Source organism: Pseudorasbora parva, chromosome 11 (genome assembly GCF_024679245.1).
Source record: "Pseudorasbora parva isolate DD20220531a chromosome 11, ASM2467924v1, whole genome shotgun sequence".
Lineage (NCBI taxonomy): Eukaryota > Metazoa > Chordata > Actinopteri > Cypriniformes > Gobionidae > Pseudorasbora > Pseudorasbora parva.
In genome coordinates this window covers 44,752,958-44,779,611 of record NC_090182.1, presented here as the reverse complement: position 1 = coordinate 44,779,611, position 26,654 = coordinate 44,752,958, and the positions used below count along the sequence as shown (strand labels likewise).

General features: G+C 40.6%; 1 protein-coding gene across 2 annotated transcripts in view; it reads right to left on the bottom strand.

Annotated features, from left to right (window-relative positions):
* rgs14a (regulator of G protein signaling 14a) overlaps positions 1-26,654 on the bottom strand; it is a 41,204-nt gene that overhangs the window by 3,539 nt on the left and 11,011 nt on the right. For both annotated transcript variants that reach the window (XM_067456696.1, XM_067456697.1), the window contains exons 4-13: positions 19,859-19,951; positions 13,886-14,029; positions 13,361-13,528; positions 10,896-10,974; positions 10,599-10,702; positions 9,248-9,463; positions 4,009-4,082; positions 3,337-3,463; positions 3,168-3,249; positions 2,037-2,111 (exon numbers count right to left, since the gene is read on the bottom strand). In XM_067456696.1, the coding sequence (XP_067312797.1) occupies positions 2,037-2,111; positions 3,168-3,249; positions 3,337-3,463; positions 4,009-4,082; positions 9,248-9,463; positions 10,599-10,702; positions 10,896-10,974; positions 13,361-13,528; positions 13,886-14,029; positions 19,859-19,951 (1,162 nt within the window). The remainder of the gene's footprint in view (positions 1-2,036; positions 2,112-3,167; positions 3,250-3,336; positions 3,464-4,008; positions 4,083-9,247; positions 9,464-10,598; positions 10,703-10,895; positions 10,975-13,360; positions 13,529-13,885; positions 14,030-19,858; positions 19,952-26,654) is intronic.

The window sequence follows — 26,654 nt, the reverse complement described above, 5'->3', positions numbered from 1 at the left end:
GGACTTCAAAACAGAAACATCCATTCACTGCCATTATAAAGCTTGTAAGAGTCAGGGCATTTATTAATATTACTCAGATTGTATTCGTCTAAAGAGAGAATGTCATAAACACCTATGATGATTCCAGGGCGAGTTAATCATGGGCTAATTAAAATTTTTGGGTGAGCTATCCCTTTAAGTGCAGACACGTGGAGTGTTGCCATGTTCTATTATTAAAAGCACGGCTCAAAGCGTTCACGTTTGAGTTACTAAAATGTATGTACGTGTAATGATCTTTTGGTCATATTTTCTAAACAAAGCATTTAGCTTTGTTTCAGTTTATAACGGGCTTGCTCTTGTTTGCCGTTTTTCAAACCTCCTCCCCTGTGGTTTAGTTGCACTGCACACATAGAAACATCTCTGCTGTGCATTTAAACACATTAACTCATTTTTGTAATTGTGGTTGTCGGTATCAGCACTTTTTGGGAGTTTGGTTTTAGAATGCAGTTGTCAGGCCTGTACATAACAGAACTGTGTGTGCACACAACAGAATTAAACACTAAAATGTGTATTGACAACCACATAGCTACGTGGTTCAAAAATCTGGTAGATTTAAAAAAAAGAAAAGAGAAACAAATCTAACAGCATTTACAAAAACTATATATGCAGCGCATGCAGAATCAAAGTGAACAGCTAGTTGTGAGTGACGCATTTAAACGCACATACATCTGCATACGTCTCTCTGCATTCGTGTTGCCAGATCTTACTAGAAAAACGATGATGTCAATCATAGTTTCTGGAGTGAATCGTGTTTCATACAAAGAGAATGATCATTTATGGGATCCACTCCCATAGTAAAATACATTTGTCATAACAGTACGCGGCCACTTTGTAAACTGCCTAGTATGAAATATGCATTTGAAAGTAAAATAAAGCCCTTCAGGCTGAGGCACATCAGGGTTTATTGTGCAACAAAGACTGGCTGATTGAACATTATCCCACTTACATGGATCTTTAAATATTAGTTACAACTATGGAATTAAATATGGAGCATTACGAAAGTTTAGTATCATCGTGTGGTACAAAAATGGACAGCAGAATGCTGCAACTGACCAATCAGAATGAAGTATTTAAAAGAACATGAACGGCCATTGTCATCTGATTTGAGTACATTTAATTAATTTTAATGCAAATTTGCAGATAAACATATTAACCTTTAGCAGTCTGGAGTAATGAATCAAGACATATAAAAAATATAAATAATAATAATAATAATAATAATAATAATAATAATAATAATAATAACATTATTCATAATAAACAATAAAATAAGAAATATACATGTACAATAAATAAAAAAATGAATCTAAAAATAAAATACATCTAAAAATAAATCTAAATGAAATTTAAATATATCTTAAATCATATATCATCAATATAAATAAAGATCAATACATAGGCCTTTAAAATAAAGATAGAGCTAAAAAATCATTTCTATTAATAATAAAAATAATAAAGTACAATAAATTAAAAAGATAAATACAAATGAATAAATACAAAAATATAAAGTAATAAATATAAATATTAAATATTAAGTAATATAAAGACCTACAAATATAATAGTAGTAATAATAATAATAATAATATAAAGTATTACAAAGACCTAAATATATAGTAGTAGTAATAATAATAATAATAAATCAAGCTTGATAATGGTTCTGATGGTTAATTTCTCACAACGGACCGACAGCTTAAAAGCATTTCATTGTTGGATACAGTATTAATGCCCTGTCTACATATGACTGTAGATTTGCATATTATGCACAGTTTATGAACTGCACACTATTTTCTTTCAAGATCACAAGGCAAAATATGCACAGGAGATAACACACACACACACACACACACACACACACACACACACACACACACACACACACACACACGACAGGATTCCAAAGTTCCTGCATAATTTGCATATCCTGGCTTTGGCATTAGAGCTCAGGATGCATAACTAGCATGTTTATATACAGCATCATAGAAGACCTCTGCATTACCGTCCATCTCCTGGTGTTTTCTTTGTCTCTGATTTACTTTGGGTGCTGGTGAAGAGGCTTGAGTCTCCAAACCAACTAAAACAGACAGAAACACACCATTAAAACAGTGTGATAAGTGAGGAAATGAGATCATTGGGAAGAGAGAAGCTGGATTTCATGACAGTTAACACCTCCCCCATAATCCTATTTTTAAGGTCTAGTGTAGTGCAGTGCTCAGGGAGAAAATGAGCTTCGAAACGCTGCTTTAAAGCCTGCGATGACCCCTGAGGTGGAGCTTTCATTTGTGCTGGGCAAAAATACTGTGACAGGAAAGTACAACAAGTCTAACGCAAACTGACATGAGAGAGACAGAAGATCACGAGTGGTTTGCATAACTCAGACACAAAGATTTGACTCCTGCAGAATAATACTAGAGGTGGAGAAATAAAAGACGGTTCATCATCATGACTTAAGAGCTTTTTTTGACATTTGATGGAAGTTTATGCATGTGAGTTTATGCATTGTGTTTTTTCTCTTCTATTAGGTTAAACTAATCAATTTGTTTAGATTTGATTTAAAATAACATTTTAGTTTTGAAAAGACATTCAAAATTAGGCACAAATTATATCAGTCTACAAAATAAAATTGAGCCGTTTTTGTCTGGTAATACACACACAAATATAATAACATTGATCAAATAAATGTAATAAAACATATATTTATTGAAATAAATAGTTTTCTAAATTATATACTTATTGTTTTTATATATGTATACACACGCACACACTAAATAGATTTTTCTTGTAAAAATACAATTAATAGATTACATATTTTTATATAATTATTAAAAGCATAATATACATTTATGATTTAGATTATTTATTTAAATATTAAAATATTAATATATGTATTCATTTAAATATTATAAATAAGTATAATATATAATACAAGCATAATTATACAAATACAATTATTTAAATAGATTTATTTAATTATATTATATAATTTAAATAAATGGCTTATTTAAATAATTATAATTAATAATATATAATAATTCTATATATAATTTATTGCTTGTACTGTATGTTAGTATTTGTATTTTATTAAATAAACTGATAGTAACAAATCAGTTGACAACTGATAATAACACACCTTTAACTTTGTCCAATCGCATCGTTTTGCTGGCTAGACGAAACACATTGGTGCTCAAGTTTAGTGGTTCATCTGAGCCACTCTGGAATGAGAACACAAAGAAAGAAAAATAAAGTTATTTATATCATATTTCAGCATCTTCAACACTTTCTGTTCACCGCTTACGCACCAGAGTGACCTGCACATCCTGAGGCCGCAGCTGATGTTTCTCAAGGATGAAGGAAATGGCGTCGCCCAAAGTCTTGCTCGACTTTGCGATGATTCCAATCGTTCTTCCTGAAAACACAATCTCCAGCCTGTACACACACAAAGTGCTCAGATCTGTTTACAGAGTTATTTTAGTAAAATAAAAACCAATACTAAAATAACATCCTATAACTAGTCAAGAATGATCATATAATTATTTAAAATGTATTTATGCAATCGTTGCCTAAGACTAAACCATATGAGTGCATTTATACGTACAGATTAAGATCTACTGATCCCAGTGAAAGCGTAACACTACTCTCAATCAACCATCAGGTGTTATTTGACGAAGCTAATATTATCAAAAGAGTCAAACATCAGTCTAGACTACATATTAGTCTATCCCTAATACTGTTAAAGTTACCATGAATTCAAAATGAACAATTCTTGTTTTTTGTGGAATATTGCAAAAACATATACATTTATCCATGCATATCATTATTGTTTCTAATCCATGTTCCTGGTAATCTTGAGTCAGAATATCTTCCCCTCCCTCTTCATCTATTTGCTGATAGGTAACAGTAAATACTTTAGCATGAAACCATTGGGTTTACGAGCGCTTCTATGGTCTGTGCGTATATGTGCGTTTACTCACGCAAAAGTAACTTTGAGCTCCAAAGTGAGCTGTTGATCTCCACACACAGAGCTGTCCTGATCCAGAGAAAGAGGCTGTCGAGAAGCAAACACACAGTATTCATTAACTTCACAAATACAACGTTAAAAAGTCAAACCTAGACCAAAAGCATATTCTCAAAATGTTGGCCTAAAAAGCCCAGATGCCAAATATAGTATAATGCAACTTGTTGAATCTCCATAAACCAATAAGAGCTAAAAAGAATAACTACTGTAACACAAAGTCTTAAACAGGAAGTTTTTAGTACTGCACATTTAATTCTCAGGGTCAGAATGAGGGCAGAAAATTACCTTGCACAACTAAATTCTGACAGTTTTGCAACAAGAAACATTGAACAACTTTACAAGTGGACATTAACATAAAATAGACAAAGGTGTAGAAAATTACGGACCCCTTAAATAGACATGGTGATGGAAAAAAAGTGAAATGGGAGGGAAAGATTTGGGTTGCATTCTCTCACAAATGTTGAGAAACTTGTGTTTGCAGAGAACAAAACACAAAAGGCTCTAAATGGTCCTGTTATGCCCCTTTTTACAAGATGTAAAATAAGTCTCTGATGTCGCCAAGTGTGTATGTGAAGGTTCAGCTCAAAATGCCTCACAGATCATTAATTATAACACAAAACTATTCTCACTTTTTGAGGGTGAGCAAAAACAAACAAAAAATGTTTTGTGTCCCTTTAAATGCAAATGAGCTGCTGCTCCCGCCCCTTCCAGGAAGAAGAGCTCATGCTAGCAGCTCTCACACAGACACACACTGAAAAAATCAGAAACTGTTCGGCCTTTTAGGATCAAACCGGAGACGGAGAGTGATGGAGAGACTCAAGAAGAAATGACGACGTGTAGAATGAGACAGGACATTTCTGAATGGATAGAGGATGAGTTTATGAGTTAACGATCTTCAGTCATTGATTAGCATATTCTGTCATGATAATCTATAAACCAGGAACTGTTGTGTGATGAGCCAGAGAATATCTGCTGATGAAGAGAGAACATGGATAGTTTAGTTTAATTACATTTATGACTTGTCTAAAGAAAACTAAGTGCTAAAGAAATCAAGCGACATGAGTATAATGCAGTATATTGATGGTCGATAACATCGAAATGAAGATATTTTTAGGTGGGTCACAGAGCAAATGACTGAGGCCAGATGAAAGAGCTTGCCCAGTGACACACCTGTTCATCATGTGTATGTGAATAACGGCTGTAAAAAAAATAAACACAAATCCTAGCTAATAACCAGAATAATAAAAAATGCATTTAAACAGAAGTGAAGAGGTTTACTCATGTCATGTAAACTTCTTACTGTGTCCTTGTGTCCTTACTGTGACTTAATAATGATCACATTATTGGTACACATGTCAATAAACAGTTGTTGTTTTATTAAAATGTGCCTATTATGCTTTTTCGAATAGCACCCTTTATGCAGTGTGTAATATAGCAGTTTGTGAATGTAAAAGGCCTGGTAAGTTTTAAAGATCAAAGTGCACAACAAATAAAGTTAGTCTCCAAACAGAAAGAATCGTTTCTGAACTGCCGAAACAAGTCGTCAGTAATTCCAGTCTCACTTCCCGTTACATACCTATCTGTGTATCTCTATACCGTATCTACTTTGATGAGATTGAGATGTTAAACCCACGCCGTCTTTACTGTTCGTATCACTGTGTGTCATGAGCTGAGATTCAGATATGATAATGAGCTTTTGTTTTCTGACACTCACTGTAAGTGGTCGACCAATCACAACAGATTGGGCCATCTGACCAATCAGAGCAGAGGAGGCTCTCGGAAAAGAGGGGTTTTAGAGAGACTATCTTCAAATGAACCGTTTTCAGACTGAGGAATGAGGTGACCTGTAATTTATATTCTGAGAACATTTGTGTTTTTTGGCCTTGGACATATGTAAAGTTGCAGGAGACTCCAAAAAAGGAAAATCACATTAGGAACCTTAAAAAAGGCATAAGGTTTTTTAACTAACATTAAGATTAATAAATACTGTAACAAATCCATTGCTCATTGATAGTTAATGTTGGTTAAAGCATTAAATGTTAACTTTAACAACCAAATTGTAAAATGTTACCAAAATCTAGTAGAGTCCACTGCCCGGTTGCATAAAGCACCTTAACTGTAATTTTCCTTAAAGCAGCACTAGGTAACTTTTCAACCTTCATAATATATTTTTTAAGACTCTTGTGATGATAAATCGACTTACAATAGGTTGAATGACACGTCTGCCATAGCCTGATGGGGTCTGTATCGTTTTTAATCGTACTTTTAAACTTCGGGTTTCGGGTAGTAACCCGAGAAAAAGAAAAGAACTACAAAATTCGACTGCTTTACGGCATATACGTCACTTCCACCAACACACACACTTCCTTACATTCGGACGTGCGAGCCCAACTTTGTTCGTCGGATAATATAGTCATGTCCGAAGCAGCACAGACACATAAGAAAGAAAAGGTTTTGTTGGAGGAAAGCAATAAGAGGAAATGAAAAAATGATGGGATTAAAGGCAGGACGAGGATCAAAATGTGACCAGCGTTTGCTCGTCGGCGTGAGCTGAAGGAGGCGTGCCCGACCGATGCTGTCCTGCTTGTTACGGTGAGCTACCACTCAAACATTGAACTGAAGTATCATATAGATTCTGTAAAATGGTAACCAATAGACTACTATAATGACGCTGGCTTGTAAACGTGAGCATCGTGATTATTTGGCGTTTGAAAAAAATAAAACCCATGAAATTATATTCATATGACATGCTGAAACATATGCCACTGACTGTAACGTTACCTGGGATGAAGACATTTCACACGCGCCGCCAGAAGAACTGTTCAGGGGAACTGTTAGTGCTGCACCGACCCGCGGGACGCTTTTATGATGTTATTTGGCCCGCCCCGCACCACTGTATATATTTTTACAACACGCCGCGCACCCGCGACCATTACATAGACATACGGGGTCCGCGGGTTATGAGACGACCCACGCATCACTAGTTCAGGGCTATCAGGGTTGTCATGTCAACAAATGCATGCGCGATGGCATCCCCTGTTGTAGGATGACTGAGCTTACGACAGTAGTTGAGGACATTATTTTTTCCAAACTGTAGGGGGACCCCGAGAGCAAAAGTAGCCAAGTGGGGCTTTAAGTGTAAAAGTCGCCCTTATGTTTCCCTTAAACTTTAGGGTGTTGCAGAAAATAGCCCTTAAATCTCTTCCTACCAACGATAAGTGCTACATAAAGCACCTTAACTGTAATTTCCCAAAGTATAACATAAGGTTTGGAAACCTTAAAATAAGTGAGAGGAGAATATATATAAATTATCTTTATTTGTTTTCCAAGGATAAACAAAAGTCATATGGGTTTTGAACGACATGAGGGTGAGAAAATGGTGGCAGAATTTCTCAAAACGATCCCTTTTCTCATCTGGTATTCTTTCATATTTGGGTTTCTTTTTTTGTTTTCCTTGTCCATATTATGTTGTTTTCTGGGAAACGTACCGCTATCTGCATTAGCAAATAACGCGTCCATGGCAACAATGGAATTTTATAATGGCAAAACCTGGATTGCTGTTGTGAAACATTTGCCTAAGAGAACCGTTTTGGGATTATATGCAACACTCTTAAATTATTCCCTTAGTTCAGGGGAAATCCTCCTTTAAACCTCATATTTAAGGGAAAAACTTAATGTGCTTTATGCAACCGGGAACAGATGCTGTTCACTGGCAGAGCCGGACAGTAACAGAGTACATTTACTTGAGTACAATTTTGAGTGATCTGTACATTACTCGAGTATAATTTTTGGGGAGTACTCATGACTTTACTCAAGTACATTTGAGAGGCAAACATTGTACTCTTTACTTCACTACATTTCTATCCATAACCGTAAGTACCTGTTACTTCTTCTTAAAAAAAAAAAAAAAAAAAAAAAAGGAAAAAAGAAAAATCTCGGAAACCCTCATATAGTTCTTTCCCTCTCAAACGTGATTGGATTGTGCAGGCACCAGTGATTGGGACAGCCTATCAGCAATCAGTTTTCCACCAAAGTCAACTCCATGGTCAAATTTAGACAAGAGACAAAACCATGGGTGAAATAATGGATGAAGACGCAGCAGGTCCATCCATATCACCCTGTAGCCCAAGACTGGTTTCCCACTGAAGCTAAGCAGGGCTGAGCCTGGTCAGTACCAGGATGGGAGACCAATTGGGAATACCAGGAGCTGCTGGTAGAGGTGTTAGTGAGGCCAGCAGGGGGTGCTCACCCTGTGGTCTGTGTGGGTCCTAACACCCCAGTATAGTGATGGGGACACTATACTGATAAAGAGCACCGTCCTTCGGATGAGACGTTAAACCGAGGTCCCGACTCTCTGTGGTCATTAAAAATCCCAGGATGTCTTTCGGAAAAGTGTAGGGGTGTAACCCCGGCATCCTGGCCACATTTGCCCATTGGCCCTTGTCCATCATGGCCTCCTAATAATCCCCATATCCTGATTGGCTTCATCACTGTGTCTCCTCTCCACCAATCAGCTGGTGTGTGGTGAGCGTTCTGGCGCAAAATGGCTGCCGTCGCATCATCCAGGTGGATGCTGCACATTGGTGGTGGTTGAGGAGATTCCCCCCTACAATGTAAAGCGCTTTGAGTGCCTTGAAAACCGCTATATAAATTGAACGCATCATCATCATCATCATCCCGGGAATATGCCTAACTGTGATGTTATTGAGTATGTGTGTGTTTAACAGTCAGGTTCAAATGTGGGTGCAAAAAATCCATTAAAACTCTAGCAGAGGTTTGTCAGAGCGTTGCCATTGTGCTATTGCCTTGTGGGCAAGTGAGAAATTGATAAATAAAGCAACATGGCAAAAAAATAAAAATTACCTGATTTTACTTTCAATTCCTTTTACATTCTCCAAGGTATTAAAATTTGCATTTTTCATTACTCCATGTATGATGTTTCTGTACATAAATGTTAGCACTGTGGCAGTAGAAATGTACTTTTGTACTCTTGATACTCAAGTACGTTTAAAAAAAAGTACTTCAGTACTTTTACTTAAGTAGATATCTGACTGTAGTACTTTTACTTGTACTTGAGTAAAATTTAGCAAGGGGTGTGTGTACTTTTACTCAAGTAATGAAGCTGTGTACTCGGTTTGCTCTGGTCACTAGTTAGATAAACATATCAAGGCAGATACACAAGGTTGCGGACTGACCTTATCTTTGCCGTGTAGGTAAATGAGGACGTCTTTCAGAGGAAACCCTCTCTTCTCACACAGGCTGCTGAGCATGTCTCTGAGGGTCAGGCCCGGTCTCGCAGGGGCCAAGCTGGCGGTCCCATCCGGCAGATAGACGCAACAGTACTTATCTGCTGTAGGAGAACCAGAACTCAAAGCCTCTGGATCAGAGATGTTCACACTGCAGCGTCCATTCTGACAGAGAAAGAGACCAGGCAAAGTTGCAAATTTAACTTATGCACACAATTGGGATATCGCACAAGACATTTGTGAATTAGTGCAGGTTTTGTATGCCTTTTTGAAACCAACTGATTTCAGCCCTCATTGATCCGAGCTTATGCACAAAAAATGTGGTGCATAAGGTCAGATTAAAGGGGTCTATGATTAATCAGTTCCCATATTTCCCATAAAGATCTATGATTTGGTGATAATCAGTGTTGGGAAGGTTACTTTGGAAATGTAATGGTTACAGATTACAAGTCACCCTATTTAAAATGTAATAAGTAGTGTAACTATTTTAATTACTTTATTAATGTAACTGGTTACATTTAATTACTTTTTAATTACTTTCTGAAATTTCTAATAAATGTTTACAACTGCTAATCGTTTTCAAACATTTAACCTCTAAAAACAGTTATATTTAGGAGTTTATGCTATATTTAGTTTGGCAATCCAAACAGAAGCCCCCAAGTGTAGCTGTGATATGCATATTATTGTTTTTTGTATTCTACCCAAAATTTTGCTTAGACTCAATGACCAATCGTTGTGTAGTTAAATAACTTTATTTTCAAAGTCATTTAGAAGTCAAAATGGGACAAACTAGCAGAGACTTGTCCACAGCTGACCAATCAGAGCACACTAAGCTTTTCAGAAGGAGAGGCTTCAGAGGGAACTAAGAACGTTACTGACAGACTGGGAAGAGACGAGCTGCAACAATGGAGAATATGAGGACAATAATCAACATTTAATCAGGAAAACCTGCTCTAGTAGAGCCCAAAAACAACAAGACTCTGTAAAAGGGCATAATAGGTGATTTTTGAGCAGCAACACGAAATTAGATTTAACAGTCCTTTCAATGTTATTCAGGACTATATGTCATTGTAATACTCAAAACAGCAATACATTTACCTAAACGTTTGCCACTATAATTTTGCAAAATCTTGCAATCTCCAGGAACATTTGGTTTGTTTGGCCAAAGGAGAACTGGCCCCGACTGAGTCTGGTTTTAGTTCCTTGCCTCTTTTGCCTTTGGCTTCTGGGCTTGCTTAGTTAGGGGCATTAAATGTAAAAAGCACTATATAAAATAAAGAGGACAAGACAGGACAGATACCTCAGTTCGGCCGAATCCAGAGCCCAATTCCAAGCTGCTGTTAGACTTCACCGAGATCTGAGACTCTTTACGAGACACTGTCATATACTGGTACGACTGGTCAGCTGAGAAACAGAAATGCTGTTAGTGTAGGTATGAACATTTCAGAGAAACATGCAAACAGAAAAACTGTGGGCATCTGCAAACCATCACTGAAACATGCATCTTCTTAAGCCCAATTCTTAATAGAGACATGCACTGCAAATACGTCCGCACAGATGCCACACACAGATAGGGAACTGCTGAGTCAGATGGTACCTCCCCACGAGCCTCTCTTCTCTAACCTCTTCTTCCTGTTGGTCTTGCTGTCTGATGAGGGCACTTTCAACTCAACGCTCTGTTCAGAAACAAACATTAACCTACATGTTAGGACTTTTTTTCACTGTGGTTCTCTGTCTACTTACGCTGGCACGGCATCACATTCCCACGGTTGACTGACAAACATTATCACCCAATTAAGCCCTTTTAAACATCTGCACTGTAAGCAGAATGTATTCATTTCAGGGTTTATTTATTAACCGAATTCACATACGTGCATGTAGAGTTTCAGAATAGTGACTATTTTGAATGCAAAATAAACCAAGCATAATGAAAATGCGCTTCAGACCTTTTCATCAACATGACATTTTGCAATTTAGATATCTATGAAGCAACAGATCATTGGAGCAAAACTTCCCACTCGTTGTTTCAGAAAAAGATTCAAGTTCTGTAAGAAAAAACATTCTATTCTTTAAATGTGAACGCCCATTTTTTTGTGTTTTATAGCCAAGTTTGGGGTTCAGTCTCTGTTCCATGTAGATCGATCACGTCACTATATAGATGCAAATGTGAATAACACCTCATGTAAACTTGATTTCATCATGATCAAGTTTGTACTAGTTCTTCGTAGTGCACTCCTGAATCCAAAAGTTTAAACGTTTTTTGAAAGAAGTCTTAAGTAAAACAGTAATATTCTGAAATATTACAATAACTGTTTTCTATGTGAATATATAGTAAAGTGTAATTTAGTCCTTTGATCAAAGCTGTATTTATTATCATTACTCCAATCTTCAGTGGTCACATGATCCAGTAAAATTAACAGCATTTGTTCACAATAGAAACCTTTTCTAAGAATAAGTCTTTATCGCTTTTTTATAAATTTAACATCCATGCTGAATAAAAGTATACATTTTATAAAAGTTACAGAAAAGACTTTCATATTGTTATTGCAGCTTTTTACAACAACAAAAAAATTCTGAAAAAGCCTGAAAAAAAGTATCATTTTCAACACAGTTATTCATCATAAATGTTTGTTGATCATCAAATCCTCAGATGAGAGTGATTAGTGAAGGATCATGTGACACTGAAGACTGGAATAACGATGATAAATTACACTTTACAGGAATAAATTACACTTTTTACTATATATTCACATAGTAAACTGCTTTACATTGCACATATATTGCACAATATATTGTTATTACTGTATTTTTATCAAATAAATGCAGCCTTGGTGAGCAGAAAAAAAATGAAAGGGGTGATGAATTGAGAAATCAACTTTCCCTTGAGCTTTTAATCTATAAAGGTCATGGTAATAAGAATATCCTGTAAGTTTCAGAGCTGAAAAATGCCTTGTTAGTCAAAGAAAAGCTTTTATAGACACCAGGCCCAGCAAACGAGAACTTTCAGAATATATTGACCCTTGATGTCATCTTAAATCTTAGATAAATATGTACATCTTCTTCTGTAGCCCCACCCACCGACTCATGTAGCTAAACGGATCGCGTTACCCAGCAATGAACACGCCGTTGAGGATTACAAACAGTAAACATCGACAGTAATGCAACATGTTAGTAAGTGTGTTCAATCTAATGCCTGATCTGAAATGTAATTCGTATAGTCAGATGTTCTTTTTCTGTGTCAGTAAATCAAACCAGTGACTAAACGTCAACTTGCATTGTTTCTCTTAGGATGAAAATAAACTATTATTTAACAGTGATTAAAATCCATAAAGAAAGCGATCAAAGAAAGCTCTCTTTGCAATCGTTGGAGCAGCGCGTGCTCCAGCTGTCAATCAAACAGAGAGTTTATCAGTGACTTCCGTTTTATTCAACGAATCTCTTAACTATATCACGTCCGCACTGTTAGTGAAGATGAAAGCCTTCGTTAGTGTACAGAAACATTGCTTTCATGCGCTCAGCATGTGTGTGATCGGCTAAAATTATCATCTCTGGAACCTTTCATGCCACGATCTAAATATAATGCCATAGACCTAAATGTAATGCAACACTTCTCATAATTCGTTAACCATGAGAATGTTATAAAAATGCACTAAAAGTGAGAGTTAATACAGCTATTTCAAATGGAAAGACATTGGCCAATCACAGCAGTGGGCATTTACACTATCACAGCAGACACGCGTTTAAAACGTTCAGAGCAGAGGGCTAAAATCAGGGTAGGAAAAATGCCTTTTATTTATAAATTATGATAATTGTTGATGTAAAAACCATTCTACCATTATAAGTGCACCCCAGGAAACATCATAAAACAATAAGACAACGCAGTTCATGACCTCTTTAAATATAAGAGATATGAAAAATAAAATAAAAATTTGTAACAAACCAAAACTTTTGAATGGTAGTTTTTTTTATTTTTTTTTATGAACAAATATATAATATATCATGCATAATATAATACATAACATGTATTGTTAGTATGGAATTTGAAGGGAATTTTAATGTTACCTTTCTGTTACTAGGTGGCGTTGCACTCTTTTTGGACATTTTGCTTTTTGGCTCTGGGGTTCCGATGTTTGGAAGAGGACGACCCTCCACACAAGCCAGCATGCAGTTCTGGTACAGCGGAGAGCGAACAAACCGCGTATAGCTGTCCATTTTCATTAGTTTGAAGATCTGCGGCAGGGGAAAAGAATAAAACATTACAATAAATCATTAAAGATTTTCTTCGTTCATGTAAATCTTTCATAATATTAATTTTACTGTTTACAGTTACATCAATGGAAGCAGTTTTTGCCGGACGTATCCATTCAAATGTCAAAATTTTAAAATATTAACAAATACAAATAGCCATTCATTTTTAAAGCATTTAATTTATTGTATTCTAAAACAGGCTTTATCATATACACATCCTTTTTCATTAAATTTCCATTAAAAATAATTCTGGCATGACATACATATCTTCATACAAGTAATTTTGTATCACAGTATTGGTATGTGATTTTTGTCATACCACCCACCCACAGCATGTACCTGTGCCTGTGCTTTATCAAACATGTCGGGTGTGGGCGTCTCCAGGGCACTCTCTTCCATCTGGGCCGTATCGTCAATATTAACCGCATGCAGAGAGCTTTCAGAAAGAAAACTGTTGTAGATGGAGCGTGCCTCTTTCTTCAGCTGATAGGGGAAATATGCAAAAGTTTTATGATGATTTTCTTGTTATGTCTGAAGTCTTCTATGGAAGCTTGTTTCTGCCATAGAACACAAAAATAATTCCCAGAAAAAGACACAAATAAGAGTTATAAACTCAAAAATGCCAGAAATAGCCAGAAAAGTTAGTTTTAAACGTGCAATTGTGAGAAATAGTCAGAACCAAGCTATAAACCCCAAAGTGCCAGAAATAGTTTAAAACTTGAAATTGCAAGAAATAGTCAGACCTGTGAGTTATAAACTTAGAAATAGAAGAAATGGCCGGAACTGTGAGTGCCCTTGCATTTTCGATGCCTAACGCAGTCAACTGTCAATCAGTTTTGAGGGTGGGGATTATTAACATACAGGTGTTGGTCATATAATTAGAATATCATCAAAAAGTTGATTTCACTAATTCCATTCAAAAAGTGAAACTTGTATAGTAGATTAATTCATTACACACACACTGATATGTTTAAAATGTTTATTTCTTTTAATTTTGATGATAACTCACAACTAAGGAAAATCCCAAAATCAGTACCTCAGAAAATTTGCATATTGTGAAAAGGTTCAATATTGAAGACACTAGTGTTGTCACGATACCAAAATTATGACTTCGATATGATACCAGACTAAAATATCGATATAGCGATAATAAATCGATACCACAGTAAAAAAAATAATAAAAAAAAGATAAAATAAGATGCTTAATATGACAACAGAACTTATTATTATTCATTGTTATTTTTTACAAAAAATTCATGTGGCCAGCATGTTCCATAGGGTTGGGAACCATAGGGTTCCATAGGGAACCATAGGGTTCCAGCATGTTCCAACGACGTTCAAATCATCGTTTTGATTTGAACAATTATTGATCAATTGATCAATTACTATTAAAATTATCTCACAAATTTTTGCTATCTCAATGTATTTTTTACAATGGGGTAAATGTGTTGCAATAGCTTACACACAGCACAAGAAAGCTTGATTTTGAATGGTAAATTGAATTTAAAAAGACGACTAAACAGTAATAAAATAAGAACAAATAAACAGATTACAAACAATAGCACAAATAAATGCAATAGAATAGAAGATACAAATTAAACAGACTGCTTTATTTTTTCAGGTAAGTCTAACATTCAGATAAGTAACTGAATAAAAAAATGCATAGTAATTACATTTAAAACAACATTGGATAATGTTCTTTGTAAAAAATTCAATAGCGTACAGATGAAACTATTAAAGTTACACAAGTTGATCAGTGAAGAGCAGTTGATCGTTTGTCTTTTTGTAGTTTGAATAACAAATGACTGCGGTCCCTTTAAGACTAACGGACGCATGGCTGTGTGTGTGTGCGCTTCAGATGTGAGCACGAAATCTGCGGGGATTAGTAGAATTAATTTATGTGCAATCCCGCGCGAAATTCAGACCGATCACACACTAACACTAACACACTGTCATGAGGAAAAAGTCCAGCAGAACGCGCGTTCGCCGTGCTCAGAGGTTAACCGGGCTGAGTGAGAATATGCCGGTGTGTGTCAACTCGCTGATGGTCAGAGAGAGCGCAGCTGATATCGATACTGTAAAAACTGAGAATCGTATCGTTTCAGATATTCCAGTATCGATATATATCGAAATATCGATATTTTTGACAACACTAGAAGACACCTGGCGCCACACTCTTATCAGCTAATTAACTCAAAACACCTACAAAGGCCTTTAAATGGTCTCTCAGTCTAGTTCTGTAGGCTACACAATCAAGGAGAAGATTGCGGACTTGACAGTTGTCCAAAAGACAACCATTGATAACATTCCACAAGGAGGGCAAGGCACAAAAGGTCATTGCAAAAGAGGCTCCGTGTCCAAGCACATTAATAGAGAGGCGAAGGGAAGGGAAGGAAAAGATGTGGTAGAAAAAAAAGTCTACAAGCAATAGAGATAACTGCACCCTGAAGAGGATTGTGAAACAAAACCCATTCAAAAGATTCAAAAAGAGTGGACTGCAGCTGGAGTCAGTGCTTCAAGAACGCACAGACATATGCAAGACATGGGTTTCAGCGGTCACATTCCTTGTGTCAAGCCACTCTTGAACAACAGACAGCGTCAGAGGCGTCTTGCATGGGCTAAAGACAAAAAGGACTTTGCTGCTGCTGAGTAGTCCAAAGTTATTTTCTCTGATGAAAGTAAATGTTGCATTCCTTTTGGAAATCAGGGTCCCAGAGTATGGAGGAAGAGAGGAGAGGCACAAAATCCATGTTGCTTGAGGTCCAGTGTAAAGTTTCCACAGTCAGTGATGGTTTGGGGTGCCATGTCATCTGCTGGTGTTGGTCCTTTCTGAGGTCCAAGGTTAACGCAGCCGTATACCAGGACATTTTAGAGCACTTCATGCTTCCTGCTGCTGACCAACTTTATGAAGATGCAGATTTCATTTTCCAACAGGACTTGGCTCCTGCACACAGTGCCAAAGCAACCAGCACCTGGTTTAAGGAGCATGGCATCCCTGTTCTTAATTGACCAGCAAACTCGCCTGACCTTAACCCCATTGAAAATCTATGAGGTATTGTGAAGAGGAAGCTGCGATATGCCAGACCCAACAATGCAGAAGAGCTGAAGGCCACTATCAGAGCAACCTGGGCTCTCATAACACCTGAGCAGAGCCACAGACTGATCGACTCCATGCCACACCGCATCGCTGCAGTAATTCAGGCAAAAGGAGACCCAACTAAAGCCCTATTCGGACTGGATTAGTTTAACATGGGGGTAAAGTCATTTTACCTCAGGACGTCTGTAATATTAATGGCCAATTCGCACGGGATAAGACATCTCAGTAAAACTAGCAGAAGTGGGAGGAGTAACTCGCTTTACGCACCTCCTTGACGTCATGTGCGTATGACGTTACCGTTATAACGTGAGCAAACACAACCTGAGCGCCAGCCTGAACTCCGTCTCCAATATGTGTGTTTTAATAAACAGTTAGGTCCAGTCTAACGATTCTGATTGGATTATGTTGGTAATAGACACTTTCCTAGAGCTAAAATGTGTTGTGCCTCTAATAAGTGCTTTTGATCTTCTTTTTGCTTTAAATGATATGCGGAAAATACTGGACATTTTCCACAGATTTGTCCCACCACCTACAACGCAACCGAATGCTTCAAGCGCCTCCATGGTCGCAAAAAGTGCTCTTTTTTTAACTTTTAAACAGGAAATGACGGAATTTTACCATACATTTTTACAGCAGGTCTATTCGAACGGGATTAGTATTACCTGAGGTAATTTTTCCGGACCTTTTTACAGAAGGTAAAAGTCTCGGTAATCTTTACTGACATTGTCCGTAATGATTACCGAGATGGCACATTCGGACGGGACTAAAATCACCGAGAACCTCTGGTAATAATTACTTTACCCCTACGTCCCCATGTTAAACTAATCCAGTCCGAATAGGGCTTAAGTATTGAGTGCTGTACATGCTCATACTAATCAGTTGGCCAAGATTTCTAAAATTGTCCTAAAAAAAGTCTTAAGTAATATTCTAATTTTCAGAGATACTGAATTTGGGATTTTCCTTAGTTGTCAGTTATAATCATTAAAATGAAAAGAAATAAACATTTGAAATACACCAGTCAAACTGAAATAAAATCAACTTTTTGATGATATTCTAATTATATGACCAGCACCTGTAGTCGGAAAGTATGCCATGCCCTCAAGAGGTGGAACACAGAGAATTTGTCTATGTTTTGCATTAAAACAGGCTAATTTTCTTTTTACTTAAATTCAAACAAAGACAATTTACTTTGTTCACCTAACAACCAGAAAAAGTGCTGTGCAGTCAGCATGTATCAGATGAATATTATCATAGTTCAGCTGCCAGAGTAAATTATCTAACATAGAAACTATATTATCTAATATAGAAATTTGACATGATGTGAGTTTGTTGTCTATATCAGTGGTTCTCAAACCTCTCCTGGAGTACCACCAGCCCTGCACATTTTTTATGTCTCCCTATATCTGACACACCCATTGTAGGTCTTGCAGTCTCTACTAATGAGCTCATGAGTTGAATCAGGTGTGATAGATGAGGGAGACATACAAAATGTGCAGGGCTGGCGGTCCTCCAGGACAGGTTTGAGAACCACTGGTCTATATGATTCTGTGCCCATGATCCAAGTACGCCTAATCAGAAATGTAAAAAAGATTTCATTCACACGCATTCACATTCATTCAACTATATTTGTATGTTCATGCATACACATTCTGCTTTGTTGTTGGGTTCCACTGATGTCTCAATTTCTTTTTGACAAGTTGCTTTCATCCAGAACAGTCTTTGTTTAGTTTTTTGGGGTTGGCAGGTGATAAATACTTTCCAGATTGTTGGCTTTGTTTGAAGTGCAAAAAATTACACCGCAATTTTACGACATGTTTTTGATGCGAAAATAGACACATTTATTGGATATTTCTCCTTGAAACAATGAAAACGGGACTTTGTTTTCCACCACATGAGGGCGTGGCACAATTTCCAACTATATCAATAAACCCTGCCCTCAAGATTATGTAACGCCGGTTTCACACTGCACGCGAGCAGTGCGGTGGCAGAGCAGAAGCTGTGTGTATGGAGAGGGCTGCTTTCACTCTGACAGCTTTATTTTGATTTATGATGGGCAGCATATATCTGCTAAGAATGCGACCGTGTTCCCCTCTGTCCCAAAAACATATGCATATAACATGCTGTATAAAGATAGTTTACATGATAAAAATAACTTTGAAGTTAAGATATGCCTCTAGTTTTAATCATTTAAACGGCCCTTTGAAGTTTGGGCAAAAAAATGTTCATGCATTTTATTTTACTTCACTGCATTGTTCATGTTAATAAGCATTTTTCATGTTAATCAGGTAAATTTTGATCAAGAAAAATAACCTCTGTGCCGAAACGATCGCAGCACTGTCGCTTCTGCTCCACGCCGCGCTGACACACCTCTGCATACAGTGTGAATGCTCCAATCTGTTAACATTAGTGGCAAAAAAATGCACTGCTTGGGCTCTGCTAACGTGTGCAGTGTGAAACAGGCCTTAGGTATTGGAAATGCAAGTGCAAAGGGGTTTGTGATTCCAATTTAATTTTGTGAGGGTTGAAGCAGGACGTGCATAAAATGAAATAGCAAATGGGTGATTTTCTATTAATATTCCAAAAATGGCAGGGCCATAACTTGCAAGATATTGGAAATGCAACTGCAAAAAACGGACTTTGCGAAATTAGGTAGAAACGTTACACAGAATATCCAAAAGCAAGTGCAAATCACACATTTGTGTTTCCATTAGTGTTGTTGTAGTCAAGACCACCTAAACGAAGACCAAGACCAGACCACCACTCCTTAAATTCATTGAAAAGATCCATATCTACTGACTGAGAAATTACTCTATTTAATGAATAAATATAACTACAATAAGACACTATACCACCGTTACCAATCAAACCACTGACAATAAAATTAATGGCACGAAGTTGCTTTTGAATTGGTAAAATTACACCTTCATAAACAATGTTCAGTGTTAAACTTAAAAATTTATTTTTCTCTCACTTTGTAAAGTAGCTGTGTGGTGTTAATAAAAAAAATAATTATATATAATATAAAATTATATATATATAAAACCCAGTTAGACATTCAACACACACACACACACACACACACACACACACACACACACACACACACACATTATTTATTGATTAAAATTGTATTTTCTATGTTTAAATTAGATTTTTCCATTTTTTTTAAATTAGATTTTCAATTCCCATATTAATTTAAAAAAGTCTTTGCAAACCTCTTCTAGTCTCGTAGGCGGGATTTTCTTGAACTTTTCACAGGCTTGGTGGAACAGGATATTCTCTGCACTCACTTCTGATCTGAGAAACTCCTGTGAGAAGAAACAAAATACTTCAATGCGTCACACATGCAATCCAAAGAAGCTCTGGGTGTAAATGATGTGTTTTAATGACTGGATACTTCCATCTGACCAGTAACTACGTGAGGTAACATGATGAAAAACACATCTAGTTCTAATAACCTGAAATGCTGATCAACTGCTTGGACTTGAGTAAGAAAGTCAAACTTACAATATGCTATACAACCAGCTCTGCAGTTCAGTAGCCTACTTTAAATGGCACTTTATAAAATAGACTGCATTAAGAAAACAGCTTTACAGTATTAAATATAAAACAAACTGTCATTCAGTCATGGAATAAAGTTGGACATACTTGTATATCAATCTTGTTAAAAAAATATTGTGGTATACACTGCAGAGCATAAATGAGTACACTCCCTCTGAAACTTAAAGTCAGCGATTAGTCTTTACTTTTTTAGGGTTCTTAAGAGATATTGGGCCCTAACATACACCTTGTGCAATGCAATTCGGCCTGGCGCAGTTCTCATTTTCACGTCCAGCTCCACGTTGTTTAAATATCAAATGCACTGGCTCATCTGTCTGTGTGTGTGTGTGTGTGTGTGTGTGTGTGTGTTCCCCCATGGGCGTCTGGTCTAAACCAGGTGTGTTCAGGAGCATTGTTGGAGAGTTGCTATTGTGGGGAACTGAAAACCACTGACCATTGACCAACACACACCTGCTCTAAAGTCATTAGTGCAGTTTTGTATGCCTCATTTAAAGGGTGTGTTAGTAATATGAGCCTATAGGTGGTGCACAATGTGAGTACACTGATTATTACACACACACTGTCAGGGATCAGGAAGTGGAGGACCCAGATGCAGAGTGAACAACAATGACGATTTATTAACAAGACAGATCAACAGACACAATGGGGTAGTGGATGAGTGACAGTCCAAACACCAGGGCAGGGGAAAGACACCACGACGACAGGCAGGGGAGGATGACCACTGAGACCAGTCCAGGCAGCCAATGACCTTCACGACAGCTTGGGAGGCAACACCAGGCAGGGCGGTGTTGGACCAATCCAGGCAGGAACCTGAGGCTTGATGTTCTCACCGAAGCAGGAGTCTTGGCTGACAGGCAGTGGAGACAGCGGCCAGGGAAAAAACACTGGACAGAAAACACAGGACACACACACACGACAAGACTCTAGACAAGACAACAAGAAACAGACAAACTAAGAACTATGACTAAATTAAACAAAAACTAAAAATAAAAACTGGAGCTAGAAAACGAAGAAAAATAAAACAAAACCAATCTCTATAAAAAGACTTAACTGAGAAAATAAAAGTGGAAAACAGAAAAAATAAAAAGGTAAGCTATCAGAACCAAGAAAACTAAACAATAAGGCTAGAAGAAAAATACCAAACTAAGACCTGGAGAAAACAAGCAAAATGAAGACAGAAACTTCACTAGACTCAAAAACTCAGGAACAAAGAAAAAACTGAAAATAAATTCAAAGCTAGAAAAACAGGAGACACTAAAACTAGAAAAGGCTAGACTAGGCTAGACAAGGAGCTAGAGACATGTACGCACAAGCACGCTCACAAACATACACAACGAACCAGCAAAGACAAGAGGGAAGGTAGCACAATATAAAGGGACCAGAGCACATGAGGAACAGGTGAGCACAATTAGTGAAACAAGGACTAGACTAGACTAAACAAGGGGGCGTGGTAACGGCAAACAAGGAGGTAGGACAAGAGGAACACATGACAAACACAAAGAGAGACAGATCCATGCACTAAGACACAACACAAACATAGAAACATTAAACAAAGACAAAACAGACAGAGCTGCCAGGTTAAAACCCTGACAGTACCCTCCCCCCAATGGACGCCCCCTGGCGTCCAAACTAGGCAAGGGAAACAAAGGCGGTAACACTTGGGAGGGTGGGCGGGGAACAAAACTAGGAGTACCAGGGCAGACAGGAAACATGGGAGGCAGGACTGGGGAGGAAAATAATCTAGGGGAGTGGTTAGGGGCTGACCAAGGGGGTGCCGACCTAGGGAACCCACAAGGACCAGGAAACAGGGAGGGTGGGATGGGAGGGGTATTAGGCACCCGACCAAAGGCATGGGGCCTCTTCAATGGTGGGGACCTCTGACTGGACATGACTTCAGGGACAGATACTGGACTTGACACTGGGGCCTCCTCCTGGGCTGCACTGGCCTGCTCAGGGACTGACTCGGGAGCGCCCTCCTGGGCTTGACTGGCGTGCTCAGGGACTGACTCTGGAGCGCCCTCCTGGGCTTGACTGGCGGGCTCAGGGACTGACTCGGGAGCGCCCTCCTGGGCTTGACTGGCGGGCTCAGGGACTGACTCGGGGACACCTTCCTGGGCTTGACTGGTGGGCTCTGGACGGCCTCCTCTGAAGCGGGCTCTGGGACGGCCTCCTCTGAAGCGGGCTCTGGGACGGCCTCCTCTGAAGCGGGCTCTGGGACGGCCTCCTCTGAAGCGGGCTCTGGGACGGCCTCCTCTGAAGCGGGCTCTGGGACGGCCTCCTCTGAAGCGGGCTCTTGGGACGGCCAGCCTTGAAGTGTGCCCTGGGACAGAAGGTGAAGCCCTCACTGGGTTAGGAACAGGAGATGGAGCCACTGGACTGCGCTCTGGGGCTGGAGCCGACACGGGACTGCGCTCTGGGGCTGGAGCCGACACGGGACTGCGCTCTGGGGCTGGAGCCGACACGGGACTGCGCTCTGGGGCTGGAGCCGACACGGGACTGCGCTCTGGGGCTGGAGCCGACACGGGACTGCGCTCTGGGGCTGGAGCCGACACGGGACTGCGCTCTGGGGCTGGAGCCGACACGGGACTGCGCTCTGGGGCTGGAGCCGACACGGGACTGCGCTCTGGGGCTGGAGCCGACACGGGACTGCGCTCTGGGGCTGGAGCCGACACGGGACTGCGCTCTGGGGCTGGAGCCGACACGGGACTGCGCTCTGGGGCTGGAGCCGACACGGGACTGCGCTCTGGGGCTGGAGCCGACACGGGACTGCGCTCTGGGGCTGGAGCCGACACGGGACTGCGCTCTGGGGCTGGAGCCGACACGGGACTGCGCTCTGGGGCTGGAGCCGACACGGGACTGCGCTCTGGGGCTGGAGCCGACACGGGACTGCGCTCTGGGGCTGGAGCCGACACGGGACTGCGCTCTGGGGCTGGAGCCGACACGGGACTGCGCTCTGGGGCTGGAGCCGACACGGGACTGCGCTCTGGGGCTGGAGCCGACACGGGACTGCGCTCTGGGGCTGGAGCCGACACGGGACTGCGCTCTGGGGCTGGAGCCGACACGGGACTGCGCTCTGGGGCTGGAGCCGACACGGGACTGCGCTCTGGGGCTGGAGCCGACACGGGACTGCGCTCTGGGGCTGGAGCCGACACGGGACTGCGCTCTGGGGCTGGAGCCGACACGGGACTGCGCTCTGGGGCTGGAGCCGACACGGGACTGCGCTCTGGGGCTGGAGCCGACACGGGACTGCGCTCTGGGGCTGGAGCCGACACGGGACTGCGCTCTGGGGCTGGAGCCGACACGGGACTGCGCTCTGGGGCTGGAGCCGACACTGGACTGCGCTCTGGGGCTGGAGCCGACACTGGACTGCGCTCTGCGGCTGGAGCCGACACTGGACTGCGCTCTGCGGCTGGAGCCGACACTGGACTGCGCTCTGGGGCTGGAGCCGACACTGGACTGCGCTCTGGGGCTGGAGCCGACACTGGACTGCGCTCAGGGGCTGGAGCCGACACTGGACTGCGCTCAGGGGCTGGAGCCGACACTGGACTGCGCTCAGGGGCTGGAGCCGACACTGGACTGCGCTCAGGGGCTGGAGCCGACACTGGACTGCGCTCAGGGGCTGGAGCCGACACTGGACTGCGCTCAGGGGCTGGAGCCGACACTGGACTGCGCTCAGGGGCTGGAGCCGACACTGGACTGCGCTCAGGGGCTGGAGCCGCTTGATTCCGGCCCTCCTGGAGCAACAGATGAGGGGCATCTAGAATGGCAGCTGACTTGCAGGCATGGGCTCTCCTCTTCTTCCGCTTTCGAGGGCATGACAATTTGTGCTCGACGGTCTCTGGACTGGCCGCTGCGGGCTCGACGGTCTCTGGACTGGCCGCTGCGGGCTCGACGGTCTCTGGACTGGCCGCTGCGGGCTCGACGGTCTCTGGACTGGCCGCTGCGGGCTCGACGGTCTCTGGACTGGCCGCTGCGGGCTCGACGGTCTCTGGACTGGCCGCTGCGGGCTCGACGGTCTCTGGACTGGCCGCTGCGGGCTCGACGGTCTCTGGACTGGCCGCTGCGGGCTCGACGGTCTCTGGACTGGCCGCTGCGGGCTCGACGGTCTCTGGACTGGCCGCTGCGGGCTCTGGACTGACAGGTGCGGGCTCGACTGGCTCTGGACTGACAGGTGCGGGCTCGACTGGCTCGGGTGGTGTCAGGATCTGCCAATCCCTGCGGTGATGCAAGTAATTGGAGAAGTTCCAAAAATCCAGGATCCTAAGTTGTTCCATCTCCCACTGTGGTAGGGGGTCATCCAGACAGACGTTGAAGGCATCCTTGAGGGCTGCATCATCATACTCAAGGCCCTTAGCCATTGTCCAGAAGAACTGGGCGAAGGACCGCACTTCTCGGCCCTGTTGGCGAAGAGAGGCCACACCCTGCTGGAGTGCCAACCTCTCTTGAGCAGTCGCAGGAGGAACGATACGGAAGCTCATTCTGCTGGGTCCTGTCTTGGCTGGTTCGTTCTGTCAGGGATCAGGAAGTGGAGGACCCAGATGCAGAGTGAACAACAATGACGATTTATTAACAAGACAGATCAACAGACACAATGGGGTAGTGGATGAGTGACAGTCCAAACACCAGGGCAGGGGAAAGACACCACGACGACAGGCAGGGGAGGATGACCACTGAGACCAGTCCAGGCAGCCAATGACCTTCACGACAGCTTGGGAGGCAACACCAGGCAGGGCGGTGTTGGACCAATCCAGGCAGGAACCTGAGGCTTGATGTTCTCACCGAAGCAGGAGTCTTGGCTGACAGGCAGTGGAGACAGCGGCCAGGGAAAAAACACTGGACAGAAAACACAGGACACACACACACGACAAGACTCTAGACAAGACAACAAGAAACAGACAAACTAAGAACTATGACTAAATTAAACAAAAACTAAAAATAAAAACTGGAGCTAGAAAACGAAGAAAAATAAAACAAAACCAATCTCTATAAAAAGACTTAACTGAGAAAATAAAAGTGGAAAACAGAAAAAATAAAAAGGTAAGCTATCAGAACCAAGAAAACTAAACAATAAGGCTAGAAGAAAAATACCAAACTAAGACCTGGAGAAAACAAGCAAAATGAAGACAGAAACTTCACTAGACTCAAAAACTCAGGAACAAAGAAAAAACTGAAAATAAATTCAAAGCTAGAAAAACAGGAGACACTAAAACTAGAAAAGGCTAGACTAGGCTAGACAAGGAGCTAGAGACATGTACGCACAAGCACGCTCACAAACATACACAACGAACCAGCAAAGACAAGAGGGAAGGTAGCACAATATAAAGGGACCAGAGCACATGAGGAACAGGTGAGCACAATTAGTGAAACAAGGACTAGACTAGACTAAACAAGGGGGCGTGGTAACGGCAAACAAGGAGGTAGGACAAGAGGAACACATGACAAACACAAAGAGAGACAGATCCATGCACTAAGACACAACACAAACATAGAAACATTAAACAAAGACAAAACAGACAGAGCTGCCAGGTTAAAACCCTGACACACACACATTTTATTACAAATAAAATGATTACTCTCTGGAGAAGCGTTTCATGGTGTGAGCTCAACTGGCTTTTAAAGGGAATGGGAGATGAGACTTTATTGCACGTTATGCCCAAAACACATCTATGACTCAGTAAGAGATGAGGGACAACACTTTTTTAAATATTTTGTTTTAGTTGTTAAACTAGCAAAAGTGGACCCAGACTTACCCTAAGTGCACCTGTGCCTTGAGCTTCAGACCATGAGCTCAGATCATTAAAATAGGTCCATAATAAGTCTGCTCGATCAATTACTAATGCAGCATGTCAATATAATTATGGAAAATAAGATTCTTATCAAAGTGATCAAATGTTGAGTTGCAAAAATAAGTTCACCCTCCTTGAACGTTAACTTTATGGCAGTTTTTTTATCAACAGGTAAGTATGATGAAGTCATTTCTTGACAATTAAAAGTGCAAATAGCCCACTGAATAATTCCCAGACTTAATGCTGACAGCAATGTAAGCAAATGGGAGAGAATTGTCTTCTTAGCACAAGAGTGAACAGTGGTACAAGAGGATTACCAATTCATTCTTTTAAGTGAGAAAATATAGCAAAAGTAACACAGAAACTCCAAAAAACATGGACTTGTGACAAAGCCCCTGAAATAATCAGGCTTTCATTTTAAGCTTTCATTAAGTGATGAGATGTTTTAGAGCCAGCAAAAGCAGTGTTTATCTCAGTCTCTTTTTTTTCCAGAGTAAGGTGAAGCCAGCAGAAGTGACATGCATGCTTGCTGAACACAGTTGAACTGAAAGCGCAAAAGTCAATCAGCCTTTCGGAGGCCCATATCTACAATATATAGACTTCTGGGAATCCATACTCTGATCTGATGAGACCAAGTCCATCATTATGGATCTAACGATCCAGA